Source organism: Musa acuminata, chromosome BXJ1-8 (genome assembly GCF_036884655.1).
Source record: "Musa acuminata AAA Group cultivar baxijiao chromosome BXJ1-8, Cavendish_Baxijiao_AAA, whole genome shotgun sequence".
Lineage (NCBI taxonomy): Eukaryota > Viridiplantae > Streptophyta > Magnoliopsida > Zingiberales > Musaceae > Musa > Musa acuminata.
In genome coordinates this window covers 6,306,565-6,331,818 of record NC_088334.1, presented here as the reverse complement: position 1 = coordinate 6,331,818, position 25,254 = coordinate 6,306,565, and the positions used below count along the sequence as shown (strand labels likewise).

At 37.5% G+C, this 25,254-nt stretch overlaps 2 protein-coding genes across 15 annotated transcripts; one reads left to right on the top strand and one right to left on the bottom strand.

Moving 5' to 3' along the window:
* Positions 1-1,484: 1,484 nt before the first annotated feature.
* Positions 1,485-11,939, bottom strand: LOC135582573 (uncharacterized). Of its 5 annotated transcripts, none has more exons than XM_065078476.1 (11): positions 11,536-11,939; positions 9,054-9,136; positions 8,662-8,797; positions 8,079-8,560; positions 7,863-7,910; positions 6,732-6,927; positions 3,467-3,579; positions 3,274-3,370; positions 2,918-3,137; positions 2,419-2,581; positions 1,485-2,334 (listed from the first exon to the last, which is right to left on the bottom strand). In XM_065078476.1, the coding sequence occupies exons 1-11, from the start codon at positions 11,765-11,767 to the stop codon at positions 1,921-1,923; spliced, it is 2,184 nt and encodes a 727-aa protein (XP_064934548.1). In that variant the 5' UTR covers positions 11,768-11,939; the 3' UTR covers positions 1,485-1,920. The 5 variants fall into 5 exon arrangements, with proteins under 5 accessions (XP_064934548.1, XP_064934549.1, XP_064934552.1 ...); XM_065078477.1 differs by having other exon boundaries at positions 6,732-6,906; XM_065078480.1 differs by having other exon boundaries at positions 8,662-8,807; positions 11,536-11,588.
* Positions 11,940-12,344: 405 nt separating this feature from the next.
* LOC135587268 (cyclin-dependent kinase G-2-like) lies at positions 12,345-20,498 on the top strand. 10 transcript variants are annotated; one of them, XM_065078470.1, is made up of 11 exons: positions 12,345-14,237; positions 14,327-14,455; positions 14,644-14,779; positions 14,864-14,952; positions 15,176-15,287; positions 15,380-15,486; positions 15,585-15,718; positions 15,817-16,221; positions 17,470-17,596; positions 18,054-18,137; positions 18,250-20,498. In XM_065078470.1, the coding sequence occupies exons 1-7, from the start codon at positions 12,742-12,744 to the stop codon at positions 15,682-15,684; spliced, it is 2,169 nt and encodes a 722-aa protein (XP_064934542.1). In that variant the 5' UTR covers positions 12,345-12,741; the 3' UTR covers positions 15,685-15,718; positions 15,817-16,221; positions 17,470-17,596; positions 18,054-18,137; positions 18,250-20,498. The 10 variants fall into 10 exon arrangements, with proteins under 10 accessions (XP_064934542.1, XP_064934544.1, XP_064934540.1 ...); XM_065078472.1 differs by having other exon boundaries at positions 15,585-15,966; positions 16,151-16,221; positions 17,475-17,596; XM_065078468.1 differs by having other exon boundaries at positions 15,585-15,966; positions 16,151-16,221.
* The last annotated feature ends 4,756 nt before the right edge of the window (positions 20,499-25,254 follow it).

Below are 25,254 nucleotides of genomic sequence, written 5' to 3'. Positions count from 1 at the left end.
CCGATGCAATGACATATACTCTATCTACGAAGATATACATAACTAAGGCAGAAACTATGAGTAAATTTCTTGACATAAGATAAAACCTATTAAAAAAAGTCGGTAGGAAATCGCCTTATCAGTATCGCCCACCTATCGAAAATAAATGTTCTCATATTTTGAGGTTTAAGACGAAATATAGGAATCGATTATTGATTGAGTTCAATAGGATAAACATTAATAAAAAAAATTAGCTTAGAAAATTTGAAGCTCGCATAGAACCAAAAGCATAGGTTCTTTAGAAGAGAGTTGGATGGATAACTCACATATTTTTTTCTCTTACATTGAAAATCTAAAATTGATTGTCATAAAAAAAACATGGAGAATTTAAACAATTAACATATCAATCTAATATTTTAAAATTTATATTAAAAGGAAATGTGAAAAACTTACCGAGAGTCTATGATCTTCACTAATCCTTCCATATGGTTGAACTCCTCTCAAGATTTAGACGAAAAGAGAGGAGTTCATTCCGATTTATATAAGGATGAGGAAGGACCTATAACGAAGTATGCAAAATTAAATTAAATTATTATGAATATTCAAGTTAGGAAATAAATTTTAATTGATGAAATAAAATTATTAATAAAGACTCCTAAAATATTAATTTGATGACAATATTAAGTTGATGGTTCAAAATCTTTGATATACTTTTTTTATAAAATATTAGACTAGTAAACATTTTTATCAAGTGTAAAATTTACAAGTAACAAGCAAATTTGGCATGCATTTTGGACCAAAGTATTAATAGAACAAATCAAACACAAAAATTAGTAAATCCATTTCGTACAACATTTTGAAAGATAATATTTTACCAAAAACCCTTATTATTGGGTTTTTAATCAAATAATGCCCTCCCTAATTGGTATTTCAGACAATATTTAAAAGTCAATATTTTACTTCAATAAAACCTTAAACGTTAAGTTTTTACCAAATGACGCCCCTCCTAATATATTCATTTTTCATTAATGTAAAGAAATTATCATTTGCCTTCCATTACCTTCACCATCCCTTGCTCTCACCGTAAGTGATGCCACTCGTCATCTCCTCCTCTTCTCTCGTCTCCTCTCTTCATAAACTATTCATTCTTTCCTATCAATTGCCTTCCTCGTAAGTTACGATAAGAATAGACAAGTAAAATGGAAGCATACGACAAGGGTGACCGCCTATGCCTTTGCAGAGGTGACGTTGTTGAGGGAGAGGACAACCGCAGATAATACCACATACTTATGAGCCATTGAAACAACCATGCCACCCTTGTCGTATAAGGTGCCAACGGTGTCAGCATCATTGAGAACACGAGTGGGCTTGTCCCAACGAGCCCGCTGCTTGCAATGGGAGTAAGGGACGACAATGACAAAGTCACGATGACAAAAATAACGACAATCGGGATAATTAAGGAAAGATGCAGGGGTATTTTCATTAAATTGACAGAAGAAAAACTCTTAGATAAAAACTAATTAGGGGATGCCATTTCATAAAAACTCAAGAGTAAAATGATCAAAAAAAAAAAAACTTTTGCATTTGTCACCTATTAGTCACATCAATCAAAATGCAAAAGATCCTGCGATCAATTATTCATTTTAATAAAACCTTGATATAACAATTAATCGAACATACTGGGTTAAAGAATAAAACCTGCCAAGATGAAAGGTCTCTTGGGACTGCCCCCGGTATCATCGTCCAGAAAGCAACCAGAAACTATTTGCTGCTAAAAAGCATATGCAAACTGTCGATTTTGACAAATATTTCTTCTGGGAAGCCAAGACCAGCTTTCAACTATAACAGTTGCCGTCGTCAGGCAAAGCAAGAACAGGTTCTTGGATGAACCTTCTGATGATGCATCACCACCATGGTGTGAGAAGCACCACAAGCATCTTCTTATAAGAGGAACTTACGGTGCCCTAACATCAGAGAGAACACTCTTTTCAACTCCAATAAATCATCGGCTATGCCATTAGATTCTGTCCTCCATGCAATGTGCTCATCAGGTCTCACCAAAATGACTTCATTGGATGACATTTGACACAACTCCCACCATGACTTCGAAGTTGGCTTAACAGCTTCCTCAACATCTATGAAGTTCTTCCAAGGCTCTAATTCCTTCTCGCTGCTCTTTACATTCTTATCAGACGAACCTTTGGGCCAAATAATACATACTTTTAGGGGCACATCGAATTCTTTGGCCACCATCATAGAGGCACGTGCAAGTCTGTATGACCCTTTGATTGGTGCAATAATGAGAAGGAACTCAATTTTATCTCCAGATATCAGATCCAAGGTAGAGAAAGAAGCCTATCAAGATATTCATGTAATTAGATAAAAAAATACAGGAATGATCGCATCACAAATTTCAAATGGCCAAAGATATGGACAAACCTTAGCAGAAGATTCTTTAAGTGCATTGATTAGCATATGTGGTAAGCGGCATCCTGGTTTGGCACAAGGGATATATGGCCTTAAATCTCGTTTATGAACACTAGATGCTTCTGATTCCCATATCTTTTCACCACATTCAGCAACTAGAGCTCCTTCTTTATAACTACAAGATATATGGATCAGCTTAGCTATGATGGCAGTTGTGGAAGTGGACAACTACCTGTGAAAAATCACTAGAAGATGAATAAGGTATATATCATTTTTTTTTGTAACATCAATCCAAGCAAAAGAAGACAGCCAAGGTTCTAAAGTTCCCCCACTTCTGCACAACTAATTTGCATGTGGAGGAAAACTTTATAATTCCCACCTGGCAATACTCATTTATTCAACTGCACATCAGGCAAAAGACCATTATGGACAAGAAAAAAAGTCCAAATGTGATTAACAGATAATAACTAAATGGAATGTAAGCCCAAGGTTAAGCATAACTGTTACTCACCAAAACCCAAGATCTTCTGCTGGAAACTGGAGTTGAAGGCTTTTTCCCTCATCAAATATTTTCTTAAGTCTAGATAATCGCAAGGACCCAAGTGGATTATTCTCATTCAAAATAAGCTCTGAGAGCTGGGCACGACCTATAGAAAAAATCCCTTCCAAGGCAAACTTTTGCAAGCTTGGAGGAAGAATGGAACAAAGGCTGCTATTTATCACTCGATGTACTGCAACATGAGATGTTATAGCTATTACAAATCAGAAAAGGAAGTGGACATATCAAATGCTAAGTACCTATATTGAAGGAACTGCATTATGGACAGACGTGCCAGATCAAATTGCATGGATATGTAATATTTTTACCTGAGTTTGCAATAGCTGGGTCAAGGCCAAGAGCGGCGGGAACAGACATGGCTGCCCTGAAGTTTTCAACACTCAGCAATGTATTATAAATGGCAATCTGAAACATCCAAAAGATTGATCTCACATACTTTTCCACATTAAAATAAACAGGAAGATTAGAAAGAAGAAAAAAAACAAGTAACAGGAGTTTTACCGGCCTACGCTCCATTTCATAAGTTTGTATGATAGAAGGTGAAGCAATTCCACTTAACATGGAGCTGATTTTCCATGCTAAATTATGGGCATCCTGAATACCAGTATTCATCCCTGCAAGATTAATCAATACCATATTCATCGAGGGGCAAACTGACTTTGAGAGCAAAACATAGTAATGAATTTAAACATAGATAAAAAAAATTATTACTTGATGACAATCAAGTTTGAGTTTGAATATCTTGAGTCCAGTCATGGTTAAATTACGTCTATTTGTTTGTTTGGGTTTAAGTTGAGTTAATATTATGGCTGTGGTCTAGTTGATTGAGTCATAAATTCCTATTTTCTTTTCAAGATTTTCATTCTTTGATTTATTAGTAATTTTGGCAGGAAAATCAAATTAGTAAAGGCTCTACTTTAATTAAGCAAGGATTCTAATCTTATACTATGATATTTTCTATTTATTTATTTTTGGTTTGGTAGCTGAAAACAACTGAAATTATCTGTCTTTTAGCTGTTAAAAACTTAAAATATAAAACTGCTGAAACATTTGTGTTTCAGTTGTTGATGGGAGTTGTTAGCTGTCAACAGCTGACAACGTCCTATATACTACCTCTCCCACTGAGAAAGAGTGATAGAGAAACACCAATTTAATTAGTTTAAATTTGGTGAAGTATGCATCCAGAATCTCCCATCTCCCCTGGGGTGCAAGAAGCTATCTCCTTGTACTTCTCTGGTACACATCCAGTACTGGTTTTTGAAACCTCGAAAGGTATAACCATGACTGTCAGGCCATAAAGAAATCCAAAGTTTCATTTATAGAACATTACATTATAACCCAGTATAGCAACAATGGAACATCAAATCAACCTTGATGTGTCACAACATTGAAGATTATACCTGGGAAAAGAAGAAAAAGATTAACAAAATTAGCTGAATGAAATATTTATTGTCTTCTTTTTCTCTTCCAAGAAAATCCTTTTGTTAGTATAAATAAGATTCTAGGAGACTCTTATGATGTACTGGGTTATAATGTTTTCTTAATAAATCATTAAATTTCTTTTTGATCTGCTGGTCTTGGTTATTCCTTTCCTCTAACTATTGCAGAATACAAAAAATAAGGAAACTTAACATTCTATCACCACTAAAACAGATCAATTATCTGTCTAATCAACCTCATCAAAGTACTACTGAAAATATACCCCAAATTCCTAAGAGAACAGAAAATGATTCAATAAACTTATCGACCCAATCCTACCTAATTAAATCCTAACTAAACTAACTAGATTTGACTTCAAATCAAGAAGCAAAATTTGCTTCTGCTGCACAGGATAACACCCACATCCTAAATTACGGTGGTTGGCTCCACAATTTGATATAGCCCAATGCCCAATCCCCTCGCATGACTCGATCAGCCAGCATGGTCAATCACGAGACTGCATTTATTTGAGACTTTGTACTATCATTGAGTTTGAGATCCGTATCAGCTCCAATAGATGGATCTGATATGCATCAAAGAACAAGTGCAAAGGATTTGATCGATGGATAAGGAAGCTTCTCCAACAATGACCTAGGTTTCAAGTTCAATCTTCACCTTGATCTCAACTTTTTTGCTTGTTTGATCTTCAGTTGAAGTTTGAATCTTGAAATTGTCATTTGTAAACACCATTTAGATTCAGCTTCACACTCCAAATCTGATAGTTGAAGAGCCTTAATCATGCTCACTGTTGATGTCATAGCATTTCTGTTGATTATTAATTTATTTAAATTGCATCTACATCTACTTGTTCTTGATCCAAATCCTTTCGCATCTTATAATTTCTTTTAAATTCCTTTGTTCTTTCTTTAATTTTAATAAGATCTACAGTGACTTGTATCTTTGCCTAATTCCATCTCAATAATCTAAAGTTTTCACCTGCACTTAATCTGTGGTTTACAGTAATGTTGTCCTCATGTTTGCACTGCTTCTACTCAAATTAGGATTTCTCCAATCTGTCATAGTGGCACTCTAGTGTCTTGTGACACCCTTTGAGGTTTTCATACAACTGGCTAGGACATGGTGGCACCACCTTAGCAGATACCAGTGATTTAAAAAGCGTAAGGGGCCAAGGCCTAAAAACGCCCGAGGCGCTAGGCGCTTGCCGGAGCGAAGCGAGGCACTAAAATATAAAAATATATAATATAATTAATAAATATAATTATTTAAATAAAAATATGATATTAAATTATGAAAATATTTTAAAATCACAATATCACATTAACAAAAAGTCTTAAAATTTAAAACGATAACAATAATTTCAAATAAATAAAAAATAATATAATATTAATCTAATAAATAAAAATGCTATTACTAGTATACAATTAGCAGCATACTGTTAATAATATACTATCAAAGTGAGAAGAGTATGAGTAAGAGGAAGATCGAGGCTGCTAACTAAGAGCAGTGGCAGCGGAAGCGGGAGCGGGAGTGACGAGCGACGATAGTGGTAGCGGCAGCGGGGGCGGCGACAGTGGCAACGACAGCGGTAGCAGTAGCAATGAGCAGCGACAACAAGAGCGGAAGCGGGAGCGACGATAGTGGCAGCGGGAGCGAGAGCAGCGAGCAGGGTTAGGGTTGGGAAGTCGTGAGAGGAAGGTTGATATCGGTGCTTTAGTTGGTTCGATTGAACCAACTAAAGCACCGAAGATCAAATCAAGCCTAAAACGTTGGTTTAACCCGAATGCTCGCCCGAAGCGCCCGATGCCTGGGCTCGGGTGAGCGCCCAAGTGATGCCTCTTTGAAGCGCGACGCCTGGAAATGAAGTGAGGCGCTCGGGCCTCGCCTCGCCTCGTTCGAGCGCCTATTGAAATCACCGTCATATACTAAAATTAATGTGCCCAAAATGATACAAATTAAGTGATCAGGTAATGTTGGCAGGAAGAAGTTATGGATAGGAAAAAACAGATCAGAAATAAGATGAAAGCCAGTAGAGAACAAGAAAGAAGGTAATAACAAGGCTCAACAGAGTTAAAGAAAGTCTTTTGTTCATATAAAAACTGAATATATCACTACTCTATATCATGCCTGATATATATAGACATGGCACTATAAGTTCTGTTATCTATAATTCAGATGGGGAACAGTAAGAGAATCTAAATCACCTTAAATGATTTTCTTTGCCTTTTCTTCTTGACAGATTTGGGCTAAAAAATGGGAAACTTCAACATTCTAACCCTGATTAAAACACACTTCCTATTTAATAAACTTAAAATTTAAAAGTACTTACCAAAACCACCGGCAGGTGGGAATCGGTGAGCAGCATCACCAACAAGTATTACTCGGTTATTGTGTGAAACATACTTCTCAGCAACTTCTGCATGCATGACCCATGGTTTTATGTCCAATACTTGCACATCGACAAGCTTCCACCCAACCAACTTGAGAATAATTTGCTCACATACCTGGATTAGATTAAACGTATCCTGAGAAAGATAGCAAATAATATTTTCAAATTCAAAATATGATATGACTATTACACATTCTAAAGGATAATTGCATGCACAAGGGAAAAAGAGGGCCTGGAGACATGATAATTTCTGCATCACTTATTCTCATAGGCATTCTCACAAGAAATAGCTATATCAGTAATCAAACTTGTAAATTGTTAAGGAAAAACATCCAGTGAAGCATAGAGAGAACAAGGAGCCATAGGTCAGTATGACCAAGGTTAATACTTAATGAAACTTGCCGAAAGAAAGTCTACTAGCAGGCTAAAGATGCAGAATACTAATAAAAATATAGTAATATAAATAAGAACAATTCAGATAGAAAAAAGTTTATAACTGCCAAGCGATTTTATTCATAATGCATTGCATAAGCTTGTGGCAAATGATAGAGCCAGATACAAAATTTTGCTCTGAACATTAATTGTTTATCAATCAAATATTGAATATTTACATGCAGATGTCAATTCCTATCATTCGAGTTCTACTAAAATCAGGATCATCAATATAATATTTTTTACTTATTTTTTATATCCATAATGATAGAGACCTATAGTGACCTAGGTGAGAAATAGGAAGTTTCAAAGTGCCTGCTCATTCATCCTAGCACGTGCACAGGCAATGCACCCTCATTATGTTGGAAAAACATCCTTCTTGATTGATGAACTCTATATCAAATTTAATATTTTCTTAGAGAATTAACGAAAGACAATACATGTCTCCAAATCGATGAAGCAGCAAAAGAGTACAAATATGACTGAGCAGGCACAAAAAGAGACCAAAGTTTCAATATTGCATAAAGCCAATAAATTATGGCAACGATAGTAATTGATGGCCAAAGACAGTACATGCATCAAATATATGAAAGGAAGAAACTAGAACAAAAGTAAGATGGAAAATCACCTATAGATTACCTTGAAGCTAAAATCCTCAATTTTTTGCTGAGGAGAATAATATGGTATCTAAAAGGTGCAAGAAAAGAAGTTAGACCTTTGTCACAAACAGAAAAATATTGAATAGCTGACTTCCATGCAAGTGATGCATATTAGGTCAGTATACATCTAGGAACTTTCCACAATCAAATGTCAAATCAAAGTTTTAAGATCCACTTTCAGCATCAACTGCTCTACCTGCAGCACAAACTCCCCTTGGTCCAGATCATGTGCGACAAGAACGCCAATAGCATCTGGATTAAAAATAAAGAAGAGCATTCCAGGTCTTTCATGTAGCAGGTACTGGCCAAGATCTTTGCTTAGGAAATGCACACTGACAAGTCTCTGCAAGTTACGTTCACCTTTCATATCTATATTAACCAGCTTTCGAACTGTACTTCTTGCCCCATCAGACCCAACTAGGATGGAGCAATGAAATTCTCGCTCTTCCATCTTCCCTTCCTTTAGATAGGAAGTTCCTACTTTTAAACCTTCATTTGTAGGGTGGATAGAAATGCATTCGTGGCCCATTAAAATTTTCCTATCCCATATCGAGCCTTCAATTTCACTGGGAGAGCAAACAGAAAAGCCAAGCTTTTCAAGCCTTTGAAGTAGCAAATTCATCAGTTTGTACTGTGAGAAGTGTGCAACAGAAATGGGGCTGACAGTCTTATCAAAGTCTGTAAGGAATATAACAAACAAAAAAAATATTTTAGCCAACCATAATCCATAAAAGGGATACAGGCATTTGGTTGGAATATATGGTAAATTCAAAACAAACCTTGAGGCTTCATGTGATCCACAGATCCAAAAACTGGACCAGACAAAGAAGTGCAGTATATGAACCTTCTCCACAAGTCCACTGGTGGTTCCAAACTCTGGATTTCCTCTGCCAGACCATCTAGTTTGCGGAATAGCTATAGGATGCTTCAATTACAACATTGCCAAGATAGCATATAAAAATCTTGATATGACAATATTCTCTTACAAGGGATGTCACTAAGAAATGGTGTGTGAGTACACTAAATAGCCAAAGAACAGATCCTAATTCCATTAGCATTCAAATTGCTTTTACCTTCCAGTAGACTATTTAAAATAAAATAACCACAAATAAATGTTAATCATGTAACTTCAATCTGAATATTAATTTTAGAAAATGACAAAAGCAGAAACCTCCATGGTCCGATTGTTAATGAAGTGGGCTTGTGGATGTCGAGAAAAAACCACACTTTTCTCCAAAACTGAGCATTTGACACCTACGAAATGGTGGGAAAAACCCATATATATTATCTCCACACAAAAATAATGAGGCAACAAAAATAACTTACAGATCACAAAATACCATAATTTAAATAATCAATACACAAGGTCAACATCTATTACAATAAATGTTAAAAATACGCAAAAGGCGTTAGGCATACTCAGAAGCTTTAGTAGTGTTCATGTATATGCAACTACAATGGCCCTAACTTTTCATGCACGGTGCGAATATGTAAATGTATCCATGATTTAAAAACTGCCTGGACTGGCATGCACCTGATGGTAAAAACTGGTTCAATGGAGAACTGGGATGTAAACCAAGCCATTTTGGGAGGTTTGCATCTGGTTCAGTGTTATTGCCTAGTATCCAAGTGTGAACAGGAGAGTAAGCCCATGCGGATTTGGCGTTCTTTTTTAATCTGACAGCTATAGAGTTTTTAATAATATAATCTCTCGCTCTTGCCAAATTGGGAAAAAGATCGACTCTCGATCCCACTGATGGCCACCATCGTCCACTGCTAGCCAGTGCTACTACCCAGGGTATCTCCTCTCCTCCTCCTTTTCTGGCTCTCCTTCTTCTCCTCATTTGTGCTAATTGGTATGCAGACATACCTTATATCAAAATGTCGGTACCCAAAATTGTAAACCATGAATGTACCAAATATATTCCAATTAAACAAAATATATTCATGCTACAAAAAAGAAACTTCTCCATCAACAGAAGTTCATAAAGGATCATCTTCATGAATTGATCAGAAATATTTATTATTGAATGCATGAGTGATCAACAATGAGGTGTTCATCATCTTTTTCTTGTGTTTTCCTTTTTCAACAATAATACTGGTAATACCACCAATAATTGAAAATTGAAAGCAGCAAGGAAGAGGTTGATTGTGTCAAGCAGTTGGATGAGCACCTCCCATGGTTCAAATTAACATGCTTTAGTGAGTGACACTTAATAACCGCTAGTGTATTGCTTTTTACTTAGTGCAAGGTGTACTTATCTGAGTAGTTATCCTGAGTTAGTTATTAACACTTTAAGACCCAAGAGGAATCTTACTGTCCATGTGCATCGAAAAATAGCGTCATTACTTTAAATGTGCCATCATGTAAAAATGCATGTTAGAGAATAACAAAAATATAGAGCAAATAACTATATATTTTTCTACAGCATCATTTGAAAGAGAAAAGGAACTATGGCATACTTTGCTAACACTTACGTCTTGGACTTCGTAATAAAGCTGAAAAGAAACCTATTTGAGCCTGTGTTAAATGCTTTAAATAATTGACAATGACAAGATACCATTATAGCTTGGGACACTCATAGAATGAACCAATGCATCAAATCTTAATAATAAAAATAAATAAATATGATACAAGTGAGGTAAAGATAGAATATTATAAACACATAATATCATTTGTGACTTGGCACAAAGTTTTACAACATTATAGAACATGACAAATGACGCCAGGCAATTAATCAGAATTCCTAGCATATTTATTAGAAAAGAAGTTAACATAAATGCTTCACAAAATTAGGGATATGCTTGGAGAGAGTACCTGAATCCTTTATACTCCTAGAGCTTGATCTCTAGCTCAGGAACTCTCACCCAAGACTTTGTCAGCCTAGTCTTCAAACCTCTCAATCCAATTATGGAACTACCACCCGAATCATAGTTTGCATACAGAACCATCCTTCTCAATTCAATTATGTGCAACATCCTGTCCTAAATTAGAAACAACAAGCTGACTCTTTATTTCAGTCTAAATCTTTTTTTGATTGACCTTCACCAATTCACATAATAAGGTTGGGTGATCATTCCTACAAACTGAAACAAATTATTTAACTTAAAATAGCACTGAAAAACATGCACTACTCTAAGCATTACGATGTATCTAAGGTATGTTTAATGGCCATTTTTATCAAAAACACCTTAATCCAATCAAAAGACAATATTCAGATTGCAACATCTTCTTGCTAAGAGCAACATTTGATCAACATATTCAATAATTCCTTGCTCTCACAAGTATAAATCAACCAGCCACCAAGATCATCCATTATGCCTCCTCCATGAATGTGCTTTGTAGCTTGATTAAACTTGGTTCTCATTGATTAAACTTGGTTCTCATTGATTAGAAAGTACTTCAATGCATCAAAAGAAACCATCATCAAGACCTCTAAGAGCATATTAAGACAGGGAAAAAGTCTTTCCAGTTCAGCAAGCCTAAGCATACAATGATATCGACGCAACCAAAATCCCGTGCTTCCTATAAGAACCTAAAGGGGGAGAAGAGAAAGCAAGGATCGCTCCACTCCCTTTCCTCGATTGCATTCACTTCCAAAATCCAGCAAGGGAAAGCCAAAAAATAATGGGGGAGAAGAAGATGCGCGCACCCAATTTGGTGAGAAGGATGGAGAGGATGAGCCCGACGGGGCCAGCGCCGACGATCAGGACCGGCAAGTGGGGCACCTCCTTTTCCCCTCCTCCCCTGCCGTTACTCTTCCTTGGATCGACGGTGCCGAACGAGGACGAGGAGAAGCGGCCAAGGACTCTTCTGCGGGAACACGTGTAGAAGAAATCCGCAAGCTTTCTCTTGAGGATAAGTCCGGTAGCCACCGATCTCATGGTGAAACTCCAACGTTAACGAAGCAAAGGTCTCTCTCTCTCTCTCTCTCTCTCTCTCTCTCTCTCTCTCTCTCTCTCTCTCTCTGATGTCCGAAAGAGAATCGAATGCGAAGTTGACCGGAGAGACGGAAAGAGCTGAACAGCCGGCGGAGTCCGCAGACGAACACCGCGTCCGCTCACGGTCCACACGAATAAAGTGGGTTATATTAAACCACGGTTCGATCCAACCTAACCGCTAAATTGCGTCAAAGCCGAACCACTTAACTCGAACCCGACCTGACCTGACCCGTCCCGACCCGACCCGAACTATTTGGCTTGGCCTCAAGCAGTCATGGGGGCTCTGTTTGCTTGATTCGTTTGTGTCGACATCCATCCAAAATATAATTTTAATTATTAATATTAACCATTATTTAAATAGAATAAAAATATAATATCCCGAATATTCTTACGACTATTCTTAAATTTTTAACATCATAATCCTTTTTAGGTTTTGATGAAATAAAAGAATAAACTAAATCAATCTTATTTTAGATATTATTTAATATATACATATATATAATTAATTAAAGAAGCATACCCTCGCCTCGATCGTCTGTCGAGAACCTTTTGCTCTCGGCCATCGGCGCTCGCGGAATTCTCCTCGGTCTGCTCTGTAGGTCAGTTTCCACGCTGTTTTCCCACTCCTCTTACTTCCTCCTCTCTAGATTGTTGATTGGTTCCATCCCGATCGGACTCTTTTCCGCGCTTTCTGGGTGTTAGATTCGTTGATTCCTTAGGAATTCGCCTCGTGTTATGGATTCGACTTCCATCTGAACTTTCCCGTTCTGCGATTTATAAGGGGTTTTATATCATCCTCATCAAGTGAATTCAGGCCTTTGCCCCTTAGGGTTGTCTTTTCTTTCGCCCCTTTCTTGATTTCTAGGGTTTGTTTTGGTCAACCCACCCCAGTCCCCTCTATAGGTGGTTCTTGTGTTATGGCGGCTGGTCGACATGGTGGTTACCGAGATAATAGATTGCAGGACCGGGAAACAGATGTTGAGGTCTCCAGGAGGAAGGATTATTATCGGGATGGTCTCCGTGATGGAGGTCGTAATGGGGACCATAGCCGAGATGTGCGTGATAGGATTAGTGTCAGGCAAAAAGACATCAGGGAGATGGGTGCGGTGAATGGCTCCTACAGCTCCCCGTTGAACAATTTGAGCGGCGGAAGCAGTCATAGTCAGAAAATCAATCACCTTTCTGGGAGAGATGTTGACCGTGAGGCTGGGGAGTTGTCCAGTGGGAGTGGATCAGATGATGCTGAAGCACCCATATCAAAAATTAGGGAGAATGGGACTCAGGATAAGGAGAATGGTGATTCTTCCATGTCTATTAGGAAAAGGAAGTTTTCTCCAATCATTTGGGATAGGGATGACGATAAGAAATCTGCTGTTGCTACTTTCGGAAACAAGTGCAACAAGTTTGAGCAAGTTAACCTGCCTCCGCCACCTCCTCTGCCTGAGGGTTTTGTACCACCACATTCCATCGAGGTTGTTCTACCATGTGCTGTGAATATGTCACCTGTAGATATAGATGTAGACGTCCCTGCAGACTCACCACAAGAACAGTTGGTGGATCCTGATCAGGAGGCCCGGTTAGTAGATGACTACGAAGAGGAACTTGCACCAGCTCGGAGTATTTCTTTCTCCAGATGGGCAGATGGAAACAGTGTTCTTAATGACGATGAAGATAAACCTTTTGAGGATGATCTTGTGCCCAAAAGGAGGAAGGCCACACCTTTATCTGATTTGGGAAGGCAACAAATGCAGAAAAAGACGCCAACTCCTGAGCTAGGCGAGGTTATTGTGAGAGTAAACTCAGGTGGGTCTCCATGTAAGCTATCTGATTCAGAGGGAAAGTATGGAAATGCTGACTGGGAGCTTGGGAATGGCAGAAATGATTATATGGATGTTGATGGCGATGAGTATGATACAGACACAAGTGATCAACTCTCTAATACCGACTCCGAGGGCAAAGATGATGAGGCCAAGATGCTGGGGCCAGCACAGCCACCTCAAAGATGTATAAACATGTTGCAAGGATGTCGAAGCGTGGATGAGTTTGAGAGGCTGAACAAAATAGATGAAGGCACCTATGGTGTTGTGTACAGAGCAAAGGATAAAAAGAGCAGGGAGATAGTGGCACTTAAAAAAGTTAAAATGGAGAAGGAGAGGGAGGGTTTTCCACTGACATCCCTTAGAGAGATAAATATTTTGTTATCTTTTCATCATCCTTCAATTGTAGATGTTAAGGAAGTTGTCATTGGTAGCAGCCTTGATAGTATTTTTATGGTTATGGAATATATGGAACATGATTTAAAAGGGTTGATGGAGACTATGAAACAGCCCTTTAGCCAGAGCGAGGTAAAATGCTTAATGTTGCAGCTTTTTTCAGGTGTCAAGTACCTTCATGATAACTGGGTTCTCCATAGGTACTCTCCGTTTTTTTAGCTTTATCATGTATTGAGTTCTATTTTTATTTAGATATTCTTATCTGTTGGATGTTTTCACCTTCCTCTAGGGATTTGAAGACATCTAATATTCTTCTAAATAATCGTGGAGAGTTGAAAATATGTGATTTTGGTTTGTCTCGCCAATATGGCAGCCCATTGAAGCCTTACACTCACTTGGTTGTGACATTATGGTACAGGTATGTGGTACTATATTGGTACACTTTCACATTCTTTTTCTTCTGCTTCTGCTTGTTTTTTTTCGGGATGTTGGTGAGGGAATAATTTTATAATATGTCATCATATGATGACACAATCAACTATAATTAATTCTAAATTCAGTTAGTTTTCTCACCTTAGCTTTCTAATTTTGCTTTTGTTATGATAGGGCACCAGAACTTCTGCTAGGAGCTAAGGAGTATACAACTTCTATAGACATGTGGTCCTTAGGATGCATAATGGCTGAGCTTCTAGCAAAAGAACCATTATTCAGTGGAAAAACTGAGTTCGATCAACTTGACAAGGTTTTTCTTTGTAATACATCAGTTTCATTACTATCCTTACTCTAATGCTGTTTATCTGCTTTGATATAACAATCTTTCTTGCAGATATTTAGGACACTTGGTACCCCCAATGAGAAGATATGGCCTGGATTTGCTAAACTACCTGGCGTTAAAGTTAAATTTGCCAAGCAGCCGTAAGTCCAAGTCTTTACTGCTGCATGTTCTTGTTTGGTCATTGCATGCATTTATATTCTTTAGTTATTCTCCAGAATTCTTATTAGTGCCACCCTTTTCCAATCCTTGAGCTATCGATGCTCATACCTAAGCTTTGTGGCTTGCTTTGGTGGCACTAGCACTTGGCTTGGGTGAAGTCTTTTTTATTTTTTTGTCATTTGATGAGTTACTTTTTTCTTACAGGTATAATAAGCTACGAGAAAAGTTTCCTCCCACGTCTTTTTCTGGCCGTCCAACCCTGTCTGAGGCTGGGTTTGACTTACTAAACAAACTTCTCACATATGACCCTGAGAAGGTAAGTATTGAAATAGTGAAAAGTGTTTCATACTAATCATAGTCCTCACCTGTTAGTTCTCCTAAATGTTTGGGGGCTTATTTTGGATGTAGCGAATAACAGCGGAGGCTGCCCTTAACCATCGCTGGTTCCATGAGGTTCCTCTGCCCAAGTCAAAGGATTTTATGCCTACTTTCCCTGCTCAACATGCACAAGACAGGTGCCTAATTCTGTTCAATTGACAAGCTCCAGCTGAAACATGTGCTTCCTTCTTTTATGTGTGACAAATTCATGATCCTTGACTGATTTGGTCTACAGACGTCAACGAAGAATAATGAGGAGCCCTGATCCACTTGCAGAGCAAATGTTGAAGGAAGTGCAACAAGAAGAACTAGGTCTTTCTAGCCTCTTTGGCTAGAGGACATGTACAGAAAACTTTTGGGGTCTTGGCTGTGAGTTCTGCCTGCTCATTTAGTTAGGAATTCTTGTTCACTAATTTCATAGGCGAGACATATATTGCTGGTGATGATGCACAACTTCGTTATCTCAGGAAAGAATTGACAATCTTGTTAAGCAGGCACCATTGATGGTGTTGGAGGGTCATAAAGGATATTATCTTTCTTTTTATGACCAAAACAAGAACTCTTGCAGGGCTTTTCCTTTTCTTCAGCAGCAGTAATTATAAAGCACATCCTTTAAGGTGTGGGATATCAAACTTTTATATTAGCATGATCAATTCCCCCTGAAGCTTGTATATGTAACAAATTTCTAATTGGCACATTGTAAACAGTGCTCCAAAAGACTGGATTTAATACCAAGCATTAATTGAATGTTGGCTATGCCTTAGTGTAATTACTTCTAATGGTTCATACTGTGTTTGCAAGAGTTGACTGGTTGATGCGGTTGGACATTGTTGCTTCCAGTATTGAGTAATCAATATCTTTCTTGTGAAAAGGTAATTGACTGCATGATGCTTTAAGACTAGGAAAAGAATGGGTTTTGTATGCTTCTGATGAGTTTATTACTAATAATTGTAAGCAAGATAAAACATGTTACCTTCGTGTTCTTATGATGTGATACTAACGCTGATGTTGCTTTACAACTGGAAAAATTTTTCTACTCTGCTGCACTGATGCTCTTGCATGTACTTTGCATCCTTTCCAATTTAATGAATCTTGATTCACTACAGGGAACAAATTGCATTGTGACTGAACTAGGTTTGTAAATTATGTGTCAATTTCAAGGATCACATGTTCCCCAAGAGCTGCTATTGATGATCTTTAATTTGTATGAATTGCTTATAGTACTTGGTTCTAGGTGGGCGTTGGTCAGAGCTTTTGTATATCCAATTAATGTATACAACATGCAAGCATTACTTTTTAGTATGACTTATTTCTCTGGAAAGTCCTACCAAAAAGAATAGAAATATCTGGAAATTTTATGCATTTATAAATTAGTACATAGGAGATGGTGTAGGAGTTTGACTAACACTGGATGGAGCTAACAAAGTTGCAGTAGAGGATTTGACATGTTATCAGTTGAGAAGTGGGAAAAAAAGAAAAGGCATTTCAATAGCAAATAGTTTATAAAGATGATAATCAGATTATTAGAGCACTAGACTTTGTAGAAGAATAATGCTTTTAGCATAAAATTGTCACCTTATGGACAGTGTTTGATGTTATGTAAATATATGTTCTAGTGCAGGTGTATTAATATATGTGTATATATGTTGTGAAAGATCACGATGAAGAGTAATTTTTAATTGCTTTGCACCTTTCATCAGCTCAACTAAGAACCAAAAATATGCAGCTTGTGCATGAAGTATATATATGACTTTGGACTATATTTACCTAACCGGCATGTGAAATTACTTGCCGTCTGTACAACTTTGGAGTTGGCTGTTACTCTTTTTTTATCTCTTGAAGTTTGTCAACTGTGTACATAGCTTTAATGTGTCTTGTGATTATGTGTCATTACGAGACCTTCCATCTTTATCATCTTGAGGGAACTGCTTCTGTACACTGTACCCTGTATGTTGGCTACAGCTCTTAACAGTTATTCATGGATAACTTTGTTTTTTATGGGTATTTTGAACCTTACTTTTGTTAATTGTGTTTGCGAGGTTTTCATTATCTACTACTTTCTTCTTATGTCAATTTGTACTTCAATATTGGTTGATGATGTAATTGTGTTGGAACGGCAGTGCAGTGTCTGAATAAAGAAGCTATGATGAAAGGAGATGCAGTTGACAGAAAATGCTTCTCAGAAAATCACAGAAGTTTAGTTGCTTATATGCATTTTCAGAATTGAGCATATTGATTTCAATAGAGGTACTGCTCGCCCGATATGCATAATAAATTAAACCTACATATGACATTTGCAAATAGTAAATGTTACTTTGTTATATGCTGTGACGATCTGTTTCACTCAATTTTGTTAGTTAATTAGCAATTTGCTTCTGTGATCTCTCATTTTTCCAGGTAATATTTCTTTGTAGGAAACCTGTATTTGAAAACTAGATAATTCACACTTAGTACATCAATTATTGTGTCATCGTGTGGAATGAGCGATTGCTTGCTTCTGAATTATTGGTTGCTGTTGACAATACTTTACTTCTTTGTCTGAAACCAATGCTATATAATAAGTATAAGATGAGAAATTCTGATGCAACTGGTCTGATGACAAGCTTTAGAGGAATTGTTGGATAATTGTAACATCTGTTTCTCTCTTTTTTGCTTTTGATAGTATGCGCCATTACATTATGAGATCTAAAACTTTTAGTTTTAGGTTGTTGGAGGTTGAGAAGACAGGAAGCACATTTGGTCAACTTAAAGTTTATATTTCTTTTCTTGCTACTTTAAATCAAGAAAGGTATGCTCTACTTATTCCTTTGTTAAAAACATGTTATTTTAAATTTCAATGACATTTTCTTTCTATGTTGTACTTAAAGATATAATTTCCATCAATGGCTTTGTCTGCACAGGTCATGCTAGATGTGGCGAAGGGCTGGATGGAATTAGAATACTTATGAATAAGACATCTAGCCCTAACCTTAGTTCTTTTTTGCTTTATCTCAGTTTTTTCAGTTATTTATTATTTCCTATTGAATCTTCAGTTCCAATTGTTTTGACTGATATGCATAACTATTTTTGTTTCAGAACAAGATGGCTAAAATTCAGTTGATTTATCCCTACTAGATTTAACCCAGAACATTGTTGTGCTCATTGCTGGTTCCATAAATTGTTTTTTTTTTGTGTGCTTGTGCTGTTTTCCAGTTAATTTGATATTAACATACCTATCTTGTTATACAAAAATCAACTCTCGTTCTATACTAAATTGACTCATATTTTCTTATTCTTCTAAATAATTAACTAGATCTGAAATATAAGGTAACTATGCATATGATTGTTTCGATATACAAATAATGGTTGTGTATAGGCCTTTGTGGCTAAAGCATTTGTTGTCATCAACTCTCGATTTTCATGGTTGAGATTTTATTCTTGACCATAGCTTGGTTTCAAATTTTGGGTATCTAAACTACTTAATGCCGGATAGGACCATGGACTGAAATCTCAATTGGCTACCGATAACAGTCAGCGACGAGTTCGGTGTGGTACCAGTGTGTGACCGTGTATCCAGGCTTGCTCTTGGCTGGTATTGGTCTATGTCTCGGTATACTTTTGGACTAGCCAATGCCTCCCTACTGTCCAGTACAGATTGGTAACTATTTACTGCCTGAAGTCTAGTATGTTTGAATTTACCTGACAGGACTGCTCATACCGGATCTAATTGGGTGAAATTGTGTGGTTCATGCCATAATTGGGTATTTGACCAGCCTATACCAACTGGTACAGGTAGAATTTTAAAACACGAGACCAACTTTGTATTAAGATTGGGCACAAAATTAAATGATGGTGTATGAATTACCTTATGATAGGTTTTCTCTAACTTGGTGCAGCAAGACTCGTTGTTTGTGCTGTGTCTTACCATAAAGATTCAGGAAATAGCTATTATAGGTTTTTATGATAAAGCCAAATTTAGTCTAATTTATGCTTATTCCAATATTATCTCAAAATGCCACCTGCTTGTAGGGTATATTGTTATATTACTTGGGGTTCAATGTTGAGGCTATTGTATCTTCAAAAATGAAGTTGTAATTTTATCCTGTTTGTATTAGGTGGAACTTAACAATGCATCTTGTGTCTAGCAGTTGTAACCATCAAGTAGTGATTGGTTATGGTCTATGTCCTATAAATTAATGCTACTCTTCTCGTCTTGGACTCTTGCATAATACTTTAGGCCTCAAGGCTTTCTCTGACCGCCTCTTTTCATCTTCTCCTTTTCATTGTGTTCATCAAGACATCACTGTTGCTGAGGTGGTAGATAATTCTCAACTATCAATCTAAGTGAAGCCTTCTGCATTGTTTAAGAAATTTCTTTTTCTAATGATTGGTTGGTAGATTGGAGAAAATTCTTGGACATTTAAGATTTTATTTATAGGCACTTTGGGACCCATGAGTTATCATGATTTTCACTATGAATCACTGAGATGTCCTGCATGGTAGGTACCTAAACTACAGTAGAATATTGAAGCCATTCCTGCTGCATTACATGCATGTTTATGTACTTAAAAAATTATTAATATACATGTATATATGTTACACAAAAATGCATGTATATTTAGAAGTTTATATAAATTCATGCAATGGGAGATTTTGTGTAGAGGTGTGATTGTTTACATGTTTAATGATGCAGCTTATTATGGGTTTATCGCCATCAGGGTGATTGCTGGTCTTTGTTTTGGTCCATTATATCAGCAGTATTTGACAAGTCTTTTTTTTTTAATGTAGGATTGACCCATTTAGTGGTGAGCTCCAACCTTAATCAGAACTGATTAAGATGGAAATAATGTTTAAGCTGCTGCTTGAAGGATGTGACTGCAGAACTTAGTCTACCAGCATGGAAATAAATTAATGCTGTCCTTTTAATATAATCAGAGTCCAATTCTGATCCTTTGTTACAGTTTGTAGTTGCAGTTGCACACCTTCCCTGTAGAGATATTGTGGCTGCCTTTTATTTCTTGCCAATGGCTGCTGAATTTTCTATCGAAAACCTAAAAAAAATAGTTTCCAGAAATGGAGAAGCTAGACCTAAATGTATTTTGACAAAATAGATTTGTGTTTAGATCCAACCCAGGCTGAAATAATACTGAACTGCATTAATTTACTTTCACTTCCTCGTGTTGTATCCAATGATGCAATTTACCAAACTTCTCTCTCCGTTTCCTACTTTGGTGCTTCAAATTCATGCATGCATTACTAGAATAATAATTTTACTGTGGCTTTTGTCTTCTTTCTGTATCAACATGCATCTAATGTGTTTGACGTGTGGAAGGATGCCAGAGTTGGTGGAATAGTGAATTTTAGATATGTATTCTGTATTTTAGTTGCTGGTCTTTTATACATCAATCCTTTTGTTACTTCCAGGCTTCCTTCAACTTTTGCTCTCATAATATATCTTTCTCTGGTTGAAGTTTCAACCTCCTGTAGTGTTTGTTGTATAAGCTGGGCATTGCGAGTCTGATTTAGTTACGTTAGTAAAATATGATTCACCAGTTAAGTAACATCATACTTTCCTAACTGCCTGTAGAGTTTTGTATTATGTGCCTGTATGATTGCTGCAAGTATTATTCAACTCTACTTCTTTTATTGCAGTTTCTTACTTAATCTCAAACCAAAAGCTCTATCATCCACCTCTATGTAAGCTATAATTATTCAACAGGTAACTAATTGGTCACCAATATTATTTTGTTTAGTGCCCCTCCTCTTCTCAAGTGGTGCTTTCCTGCAGATAGGAGTCATCTTTTACATGATTTGTAAAGTATGTTGTGTTATGTGGTTGCCTCATGAATGGACTTGAAAGAGTAACACTTTTATCTTCTCACGACAATTTGAACTTAAGATCTGGCTTCAACTTCTGATGGCCACCATATGTTTGAACAGCAGTCTTGGCCAGGTACATTATCATCATCATCATCTCTTTTTCTTCATCGTCGTCTTTTATTTCACACCATCTCATTTCTCTCCTCTTTCTCATATCCGATTGCGTATTTAAATATCACCCTCATGTGATTTTCTTTTCCAGGTTTTCTTGTATGCCATGATGCACTTACAAAAGATGAGCCTGGTTGGGGTGTTATCGTTTCTCCACAGTTTGCTGTCCTATGGGACCTTTTGGAGGAGACTGTTGATTGTACTTTGCTTTTCTGTCTCTTGTCAAGGATATTAGAAAGAATGCTGTGACAATTTTATACCCAATTGCATGTTGAGTCAAAGAATACCGTCTGAAGTTGGCTTTTGGGTTTCCTTGTGGGCAAAGTGGGTTCACAATTTGGGTGTGTTATAGGTTTTAGATCATGGATATGTTTCCGTTGATGGTAGGCCAATAAATCTAGGGGGGTAAATGATTTCCCCTCCACCGTCTCTTGACGTGCCCATTTTAAGTAATTTTTCATGGTCTTAGGACAACAACAACAACTCTGTGAGATCACATCCCATTTGGCTTACTCAGTAATTTGTTGATAATAGTGAGATCATGCGTGCATATTAACTAAACTCCATTTGAATTGCTTTGTGATCTTACTCTAATCTTCAACGATTACCATCTCGATCACACTATACGTATCTGAGAGTCATGGGGACGTAAGAGTGTATTCCAATGCACCATACAACATGACAGCACGAGAGTGTATTCAAGGAGAGTTTGACGCATGAGATCTGAGAGCGTGGGGAGCTTGGAAACACTTCGTGTACGAGGGTGTTGGTATGCTAACTTGAATCCCCGTGTAAGGAGAGTTTGACGCATGAGATGTGAGAGCGTGAGGACACGACGATTTGTACCTCCTACATAGTGAGAGCTAGAGATATGAGACCCTCGAGGGCACCTATAAATACCTACTTAAACCGCAAGCGTAAAGGAGTTGGATACATGAGTTGAAGAAGCGCATAAAGGCCTACTGATTTGAATAGCTCATGTAGGGGGTGTCGATCCATAAAACACATAAGAGCATCAAAGTAAGCCGACTTAAATTGCTCGCATGGGAGGTTTCGCATGTATGCATGCGGGGGTGTCAACTAGCGTTGACTTGACCATTTGCATAGGTCACATGCATGAGATGCTCAATGGTGTCAAGAGAGTCAACTTCAACCACCCATATGAGTGGTATCAGACACATGAGACTCGCAAGGACATTGGGTCAAGCCGATTTAAATGGCCTACACAAGGGGTGTTGCATGCATGAAAAGCAAGAGAGAGTCTAGCGAAATGACTTTAGCCACTGGGTGTGTCGCATGCATGAGATATGAGAAGACATCAAAGTATCGACTATCACCTTGTAGGGGGAGTTGAACATATGAGACAGACAAAGGCATGGGTTGTGCCAACTTTAACTGTCTTTATAGGCAGTGTCGAACTAATGAGACGTGTGAGAGTGTTGAAGTATGACAATTTGAACTGCTCACATGGGTGTTTTGGATGTACGAGATATTATCAATATCAGAGCCTGTCGACTTAAATTATCCATGAAAGAGGAATCAAACCCATGAGATTTAAGGGTGTTAAGGTGTGTCGATTGAAACCACTTGCATAAGGGGTGTTGAACATGTTGGGTTATGCCAACTTAAGGGGCATTGAGGACTACCAACCTGAACTGCTAATGTAGGGGGAGTAAGATGAATGAGTCAAACAAAAGTATCAAGGCGTATCAACTTGAACCGTCTTCACAGGTGGTGTCGAATGCATCAGGCACATGAGGCTATTCGGGAAAACTTGGGTAGGGACGCATGAGTTGTGTGAGGGCATTGATGAATGTTGACTTGAGGCTATTCGTGCAAACTTATAGGGGGAGTCAAACCAATGAGATGTGTGAGAATGTTGGTGTATAAACGTTGTTCAAATAGATATTCCCCAACCATCCTCGTACGTTTCATCAATTCAACACTTATACATAGGTGGTTCAAGTTGATACACTCTAGTACCCTTGTGTCTCTAATACTTTTGACATCTTCTACGTGAGCAGTTCAAATCAAGATTCCAAATCAATGCATTGATTTGGATAGTCATCTAATGAGAGTCAAACACATGCAATGCACAAGGGCATTGAGGCATGTTGAATTAAACTACTCGCATAAGGGGAACACATATTATTGGGAAATCTAGGGCGATATCACATTCGCAGTAGAAGAATAGAAAATAAAAATCCCAAAAAATTTTACAGAAAAGAATGTTTCATCATCATGCAAAAGTTGATGCGCAAAAACCCGCGAAACCGAAAAGTGCACGTATAAGAAAGATATATTACCTAAGGAGATCGTATATCCCTTAAAACTAACAGATCTTTGGGAAAGAATGAAGAGATTAACTATCATCCTCTCTAGTGGTGATCCACATTCCATGGGCTACGAATATTCTCATCACGACACAATCCTTCTTGTTACGCATACCACACAATCAAAAGGGAGCTGCCCCTTTTTACTGTCCACACACCCCAAATAGGGGTTGCAGGTTAAAGAGAGGAGAGAGGAGAATAGGATGTGACAACCAAAAGAACCTGGCGCATGGCCTTTTAGTTCCCTCCTATTTATAGAGATCCCTTGTTAACTTACCCATAATGGATCCTACCATATTAGGTACTGGATCTTCATCCAACTACCCAAGACTCTTAGATTAGTGAGTCTATACACAATAATCTCTTATTGGCTTTTATTAGATCTCATAGAATCCAACAATTTAGGAGCTTATTGGATATCCAATAAGATATGGGCTTCAACGAATATCTCATATCTGAACTCTACTCGTCGCAACACCTATCATATGTGTGTAACTCTCTAGGCCCAATATCAAGTTGGCCATGAGTCATACCTATCAGAACTCCTTCTGGCTCAATGAATTATTATCTACATAATCATTCATTCGACTTATCAACTATGGACATACTATGCCACTACGCCGTAGTCCCCGGACGATACTAGGGAAATCAATCCATTGGATATGTCTATCCTTAGTTACTATGTATCTATAATCCCTCATCTATCTAATATCTCAAAGACCGTATACCGGGCATGATGTTATTAAGCTCATATGGTTTCTACTTGAGTCTCACTCTAATTAGATTCTCTCGGAAAACTCTTTCTCTCTTAATCTGAATGACCTTGGTCAGGGATTTGTCTAAGCAAGAATACATGAGATATTCCTCTCATGTCACCAAGAATGAATGATCTTCTATCAACACTCAATAGCCCTCGTAAGGTTGGCTGCCACTCCCGATGATCGACTATGCTAGAACTTAAACTTTCAAGCCTATAAGTCCAATGTCAAAGAGTTGAGTACTCATACAAGACATCCTTAGTGTCTTATGTTTAAGAACCAGATATACCACTAGGATGACGGAATCAATGTCTGACAATAAGGTATCATCAACCATCTAGCATTTCGTGAGTGGATCAATCAATGAACTCATTCTTCAATGAGCACATGCATTGTATTCCTAGTGTCCCCACACAAGCAGCTATGAGACTAGCTACCTTCATCATATGGATGGGTATACAGTATACTAGTTTATCCAGTTATTTCGTTATCCCTCTTGAGTAACCTATGATCGGGATTATTTAGGGTCTGTGTTTAAAGGTGAATCGATCTAATTATCGTGATCTCATCACGATCTGATTCTCATTGCACAGATCAATGAGCATCATGATATATTCATGTTACAAGCAATATAAAGTAATAAAATATTAAAACATAATAAGAAAAATAGTGTGTTATGTCACATGTGCCATCACTCGCGTGATCGGCTTGTAGGGCACCTAGGACTGGCAACCTCCCACTTAACCTAAAGTCAATCACCTATGCGTCTAATCCCCGTTAGACTCTTGTGACACTCAAAGACAATCTGAGACAGTGGCTTTATCAGTAGATCTACGATGTTATC

Bases quoted from the DNA above. Each gene is read 5' to 3' on its own strand.
- LOC135582573 (XM_065078476.1), bottom strand. From the start codon at position 11,767: ATGAGATCGGTGGCTACCGGACTTATCCTCAAGAGAAAGCTTGCGGAT. The intron at 8,798-9,053 runs GTTTCTGCTTTT...AGCATCCTATAG, and splicing joins TTAACAATCGGACCATGGAG to CTATTCCGCAAACTAGATGG. The intron at 2,582-2,917 runs GTGAGTAACAGT...TATATCTTGTAG, and splicing joins GCAGAAGATCTTGGGTTTTG to TTATAAAGAAGGAGCTCTAG.
- LOC135587268 (XM_065078470.1), top strand. From the start codon at position 12,742: ATGGCGGCTGGTCGACATGGTGGTTACCGAGATAATAGATTGCAGGAC. The intron at 14,456-14,643 runs GTATGTGGTACT...TTGTTATGATAG, and splicing joins GTTGTGACATTATGGTACAG to GGCACCAGAACTTCTGCTAG. The intron at 15,487-15,584 runs GTGCCTAATTCT...TTTGGTCTACAG, and splicing joins GCTCAACATGCACAAGACAG to ACGTCAACGAAGAATAATGA.